Genomic DNA, 7,176 nt, shown 5'->3' on the forward strand with positions numbered 1-7,176 from the left:
CGTTGCCTTTGATATCAAAGAAAACGATGACTCAATTTCAATGAACAAAACTGGACATAGAATTTGTGTAGCTTATAGTAAATAGTTGGGAGAAGGACAACATGCATATGCTCAGTATAGAAACAAAACTGAAAATGCTTAAATTACTAGGTTTATATCCAGACAGATCAGAGACAGCCTACTGCAATTGAATACGTAGTATCCAAAAATGTAGAAACTAGAAAGTAGCCTTCACTTATATTTATAAACTTATTTAGATACATATTAGTATATTACTCACATTTTAAACATGCATTCATATATAATCTTACAGCATAGGAGAAAAGTACTTACATGAATCACTACACTCTCATCTGCAGTTAACCCCTTAAGCAAATTCCGTTGAGCAGCTTCCTTGTCAGACATATTGGATAATTGACGGCCATCAGTTTTTATATCATATTTTGGGCCTGCATCAGTTGTATCACGTTTTACAATAATGGACAGATCTCCCACACGATCCTCATGCAAGACTGAGTCTGGTTTACTGCTTATTGTATCCTTCGCTTGCATATTGGAATCTATGAGATGGCGTATTGCTGCAACAGCTTTAAAGATTGAGACATCAACAAATTGACTATGAAGTAAAAAAGCCTTCCGGTCTCGGACCACCCTCTCCTCCTCAGTTTTACAAGGTAGGCAAGCCAAAATTGCAAAATCAGTTGCCCATGGTCGAAGATCAAATTCACCATTTCTTCCCCAGCCACCACCATTGCCACCCCAATTTTCATCTTCTGTTGGTAGTGATGGGAAGTCCGATGGAGAATCAGCAACAGATGGAGGAGCAAGCCATGTATTTGCTCGAAATCCATATTGAAGATTACCAAACTAAGGGAGGGAATCAGAAGAACACAATGAATTATTTAAAAAGCTTATGCATTTTTGCTGTAAATAAAATATGTTTTTAAATTAAATTTTTTATTGTGATAGAATATCTACCTTATTATGTTCTACAAAAGCTTTCATCAAAGATTCATATGCCTACATTATAATATATAACTTAGAGCATGAGCAATCTAAGACCAATTTGTGCAAGCCTACATGACCTCAAATTGGGAAATTGAAATATCATTCGCATTTGTAATTTAGTGAGGCAATGTGCCACTTCCACCATAGGTAGATTCTGTAGCTTCTTGCAAATGTATAGCTCCTATAGAAATGAAATTTTCCAGATACCATATAAGATAGTTTATTTGATTCATTGGTGTTCAAATAGCCTAGTGTAGATAGTTGCAAAGGCTGAAGCAAAGACTTGAGATTAAGCCATACGCATGATAGCCTATTTGTTTGTAATGACATGTTATTGACTAGAAAAAAGACCAATTCTTATGCTTTTCCTTTATATTACAAAAGATTTTCTCCCATGTGAGATATTCTAATTGTGTGTTGTTGGGAACAAACCAAAGTGTGGTGAAAGGGATCAAGATGCGCCACGATTGACAAAATCAAAGCTCCCATTACCAAATAGTTGTTGGATCATCACCAATACCATTTATATATTTGTATATGTACAATTTTAAGCAATCAGTAACTTTCTACATGTGCTACTAGGACCTTGGACAATAGTTCTAAAGCTAGATCTATGATAAATAAGCAACTCTTTGGAAAACTGTTGAAATGACAAAAAACTGCAAGTTTGATTGAACCTTTTTAACTGTATGAAATTTGTAAAATATCAGTCATGTGCTTGTATTATAATGTTTTTAAGAAAATGAAGGAAATATAACTGTAAAGAACAAAAAATTGAGTTTGTTATGCATTATGCCACGTTGAAGAGAATAAGGTCTCAGCAAAAAGAAGTACCTGAACATGTTTCCTGCACTTAAGGATTTTCAAGTTTGGAGGGACTTATCACTTGCTTTTTATGATTTCTCTATCCAGGTATACTAGGGACCGTTTCCCTTGGCATATCCTTCTTTTAAATGAGGGAAACAAAAAATCAGCAGCATATTGTAAGGGAACAGACCAGCTTCTTGAAATCATAAGTACATTGTGGGTGCAGAACTTGAAGAGAATTTTCCTTTTTCTCTATTTGGACAAAATATGAGGGCCTTCTGTTAAATATAAAAACTCATTTAAAAAAAGCACTAAAATTATGTTTAACACTACTTAATTAACATTGAAGGGCCTTATAACACAACAACAATGACTCAATGATTTTCTAATTTATGGAAAAATGAAAAACACGTCATCCATCAACAAATAGGAATGATTTAGGAGAGGTTACTGCAACTAGCATATATAGCCATGTATTAATATCCAAAATTTTGAAAAATCTGTAGGAAGCCGGCAAAAAGTTTATGCCTGCATATTGAAAATGAAAATGAGAAAGAACTATTAAAAAACAATCTGAATTGTGGATTTTATTAGTTATATCTCAAATTTGAAGCTCTTTTTGCACGAAGAATTATTAACAATCTCAATTATGGATTTTATTAGCTATATCTAAAATTTTCAACGGGGAATTTTTTTTTTTTTTTTTTTAATTTTAGAAATAAAAAACAGAGGAACTTAAATTGTATTACTTATAATTAATTCTCTATTGTTGGAATATGAGAAAAATTAGATTCATAAGCTCTTGCTCCAGCAAACCAATAGAATAATAGTCTCTAAACCTTAACATGAAAATCATTCCAAGAAACAAGAAGGATAAACCAAGGGGTGAGAATAACTGCATAAACAATATACTGGTTGAGAATAAGAAGACAATAAAAGAGGAGAAGATTTGAGAGAACTTACCGACTTTAATCAACTTTCATCAGCTCCCATCTATAATAAATTATTTCTCCAGCCAGAAAGAATAGATAAATTTCCTCAAGTGCCTACAACACATCACAACAGAATAATTTTTATGATAGAATAGGAAAAATTTTGAAAAAGGAAAAGACTAAGGAAAATTGGATGGTGATGAAGAGATTAGGAGTCAATAATGTGTGATTGGTAAATTTAAAGGTATGCTCAAAACAAAGAAGTTGCCATCTATCACTTGCTTGGAGCATGTGCTGGATCTTGCCTTTTTCAAAACCATGACAATAGTCATCAAAGTCTATCAAGTATCAAAATCAAGGTAGTTCAAACTACTTATGTCAATACTGATCATAAGAGACAAAACTTATAGAAAATTTGGCTTTTATATAAACAAAACTGTACTAATTATATCAAATACTAGCCAATAGGTTTTCGTTATTAGAGATATGTCCATTACCTTATATGCAAGCAATTAGGAACTATCCTCTGAATGTCTGCTTGATCTAGAGCATCCAGTACAAAGGCCACCTGTTGGGCAAGAAAATAATATAAAGCTTACAAGAAGAAAAAACCACTATAGATGGAAAACTTTAATTGGAGATAGAATTTTCATATGTTCTAATAGAGATATGTACAAGCAATTTTTAGTGCAATGTTTTGATGAAATAAAAAAGGCTAAACTATGGATGTCTACCTCATAGTCTAGTAAAATGTTAAAGTCACCAACATAGACGCTTCAAAAGTTAGAAAGCCATAACAAATCAACATTTGAAATGAAACATGGTGGAATTGTTAGGAATACTATATACATGAATAGAAGATGAAAGCAACGATCATGAAAGCATTGGAAAAACCTAGGCCTCACCTAATGCATTACTGATAGTGTTTCCAAGTATAGTGCAGCGATCATGACTTGCAAATACATATACAATATGACTCCAGTTGACCTAAAAACAGAAGTTTCTATGAAAAAATTAAAAGAAAACTCAAAGAGAATCAAATTAATCAACGTAGTTTCAATGTAATCTTCAAGACAATCTTAATTAATGGTAATATGGCTTATACTGTATCATAATTTGATCCCAAAAAATAAAATATGGAATCAGGGTCTCATTCAATTTAATTAGAATCTAAAGATGCCCTTCCTTATGGAGTACAGTAAACAAGACTTTTAATTTCATGTAAAATTCAAATTAAGACAGAATAAATAATGTATGTCATTGATGAATTTTCAAGTTTGAAAACTAACTTCAAGTACTTTTAAGCAAGGGTAAAACTGTAGGAAAAAATGAATGTCATCGATTATTTTTCAAGTTTGAAAACTAACTTCAAATTATCTCTTTATTAAAAGGAAAAAAAAAAACAAAAAACTTCAAATTAATTCACAACATCAACAACTATTATGGAGTTTAAAATTATAGGCTCACCTAATGACAATCTTAGAATTCAGTCATACATTTGGCATTTCTTCTCATAGATTCCAGATATACCTAAGGGAGAACCTTCAAAATTTGTACAAATACAAAGCGTCCTAAGTATCGCAAATTGGTAACTTAAAACTGTAAAGATAGTAACAAGTAATCAGAATTTCATATATAAAATATCACAAAAAATAAGAGGGTGTTAAACCCACCAACCTCACCCTTCCCTTAGAACTTATAAAGAGATGAAGTGCCAGTCAAGCTAGAGCTCATCGTCTATCCAATGTTTCAAGGAGTGAGACACCAGGTAGAACCTTTGTGATATGTTTTTTGTTAGCATCCTCTATAACCAAAGACAGAACTCATTGGCAAGAATCAGAATTTACCCATGCTTGGAGCATGAGCTGTGCTTCTTACATTTTTCAAAATCATGACAAAAGTCATTAGAATCAGTCAAGACCATGATTGTTTGAACTACTTATGTCAATACTGATCATGAGTGACTAAAATTTTTAAAAGAGTTTGACTCTTAGTCATGAGTTACAAAACCATATTGTGCTATAAATAACAAATAATAGCCAATTGTTTTAGTTTATAGAGAAAGGTCCATTACCTTATATGCAAGTGATTAGGATCTATCCTATGAACGTTTGCATAATCAAGAGCATCCAGTATTATGGTCACCTGTTTGGTAAGACAATAATTTAAAGCTTCACAAGAAGAAAAGACCATTATAGATGGAAAAACTTAATTGGAGGTAGTGTTTTTAAATGTTTTAATAGAGATATGCACAAGTTATTTTTAGTGAATGTTTTTATGAAATCAACAAATAAAAATGCTAACTAATTAATTATAATTAAACAGAACCCAATTAATTTTTTTATAAATTGAAATAAATCCTCAACCACTCCAAAAAACTTCAACTTAGCTTTACATAGAAAGATATTACATGCATATTGCTTTGCTGGGAGATTCCATTGTTGGCCAATTTGGCTCCAAAATGGATGATCTGTAAAGTGTCTGTGACATTGGAAAAGAAAGGTTTGCCGAATCAGAAACTACAAGTGGCTAGTTCACAAGAATGGCCAAGTGCTACCTATGGATTACAAATTTGAAAATACTGTTCAATGACAAAATGATATCACCACTTATAAATTACATATACCAGAGTATGAAGATTGAAAAGGGGAAATGGTATCCAAACTTACAAAATAACGTTAAAACTTTGCAAGTCAAGGAATCTGTTCTTATAGGGGAAAGAAAACAAAATTTTCCCTATCCTACCAAGTTCGGAAGGAAGTATCATATTCTTTTCTTTTTTTTTCCCTGTCTTGGATTTGATCAAGGCAAACGTGTTCAGGCCATTTTGGATCTAGATGGTCTATTTTTCAATATGAAATGTACTGACTAGCAAGAACACCCAATTTCTTTTCCTAACCCTTTTCTTATACACTCATACAGAATATACTAAATGTTGATTTGGGTGACTCGATTATGTGAGTGATTTTTAAAGATATATTATTTTGCTAACTTCTTTAAAAGAGCTGACAAGTATAAGCATAATGCTATTATTTTGAACTTCAATTAAGAAGCTAGATTTCAAGAAAATTGAGCAATTACTGGATCAATTGTTCAAAAAAATAGGATAAAAAACTGATCATTAGCTGACAGTAGTAGCTTTTTTCCAGGACACTTGACTGACAGTTTGTATATATATATTTTTTAAATATACGATTCTGCTACACATTGTTATGTTTACTTATTTTGACGGGTAGTTGAAGTATTTGAACTTATTTGTGCACAGGTGGCTCTCAATTCTCCTAGTAAAAACACAAATAATAAATAACCCTACAGACACATACTCAATTTTTGTGAATAACTTAAAGAAATTGGATATATAATGCAATACATTTGAGTATTTGATGCTCAAAAAAAAATTATAATAATAATAGTAAAAGAGAAAGTACAAAGTCTGTTTTGGATTGACTCACCAGTGGATAACTATAAGATGCTATCTGTTGGATGTTCAAACTTTCTATTTTCATTTAATACGGACATTCTTGGACCTGTCGAGCTCTTTTTCCCACCACACATTCTTCCTTTCAATGGTGACAATAAAATATCTGCAGTTTCAACCATATGTTGAGTTAATGCATCAACTTAATGCATGCCTATAAATGAATGGTTACCTAATAACAAAAAAAAGAAGTAGAACCAAATTATCAATTTTAAATAGCAAAAACAGCGGGAATAAAAAAAAAAAAAAGGTTGGTGGTGACTTGGCAAGTTAGGTTGTCAAATGTATTGCATTATAGATCTCATGAAGGCTTACCCGCAAGTCAAATTAGAGACAAACCACAGGTGGGTAAATTGTAATTATCCCTTTATTCTTTTTATCTTAAAATAAGATTCAAGCATCTTTTTGAATATTTGGAATAAGGGCAATCTTGCACCATTTTGTGCTTCAGTACACCTTTAATTGGGAAATGCTGGATAATTAGCATGTTGAAGTACACCTTTGATTGGGAATGAAGGATAACCAGCATCTGTAAATGGTATACAAAATTATAAACAACTAATTTAGTAAATGGTATACAAAATTGGAGGGAGATTAAAAAAAATAAAGGAATGCATCTTAGTAGGATATTTTTGTTGGAAGAGAGAAATTAGAAGAGAAGAGGAGAGTGAGTTAACTCACAAATTTTAATGTAATCATTGGAACCAATTTAAAATTCCTTCTATTGTGATTTTTAGACTACAACCAATCCTCTAGTACTGGGACACTATTGCGCCTTCCATATTCCTTCCAAAGTGAACAGTAAAAAAATCCATCTATGATTGTATTCTTAGCTTTCGCATGGATATAAATTGAAATAAATCCTCAACCACTCCGGAAAACTTCAACTTAGCTTTCCATAGAAAGGGATTACATACCTATTGCTTTGTTGGGAGATTCTGTTGTTGGCCG

At 32.0% G+C, this 7,176-nt stretch overlaps 1 protein-coding gene across 10 annotated transcripts in view; it reads right to left on the minus strand.

Moving 5' to 3' along the window:
• Positions 1–6,331, minus strand: part of LOC115966030 (protein TSS-like) — a 54,946-nt gene extending 48,615 nt beyond the window's left edge. For all 10 annotated transcript variants that reach the window (XM_031085371.1, XM_031085370.1, XM_031085367.1 and 7 more), the window contains exons 1-8: positions 6,200–6,331; positions 4,425–5,228; positions 4,215–4,289; positions 3,245–3,315; positions 2,779–2,861; positions 1,843–2,093; positions 979–1,020; positions 334–867 (exon numbers count right to left, since the gene is read on the minus strand). In XM_031085371.1, the coding sequence (XP_030941231.1) occupies positions 334–867; positions 979–1,005 (561 nt within the window). In that variant the 5' untranslated portion in view covers positions 1,006–1,020; positions 1,843–2,093; positions 2,779–2,861; ... (2 more) ...; positions 4,425–5,228; positions 6,200–6,331. The remainder of the gene's footprint in view (positions 1–333; positions 868–978; positions 1,021–1,842; positions 2,094–2,778; positions 2,862–3,244; positions 3,316–4,214; positions 4,290–4,424; positions 5,229–6,199) is intronic.
• Between the last annotated feature and the right edge of the window lie 845 nt (positions 6,332–7,176).

The sequence above is a fragment of the Quercus lobata genome, chromosome 10 (genome assembly GCF_001633185.2).
Source record: "Quercus lobata isolate SW786 chromosome 10, ValleyOak3.0 Primary Assembly, whole genome shotgun sequence".
Taxonomy (NCBI): domain Eukaryota; kingdom Viridiplantae; phylum Streptophyta; class Magnoliopsida; order Fagales; family Fagaceae; genus Quercus; species Quercus lobata.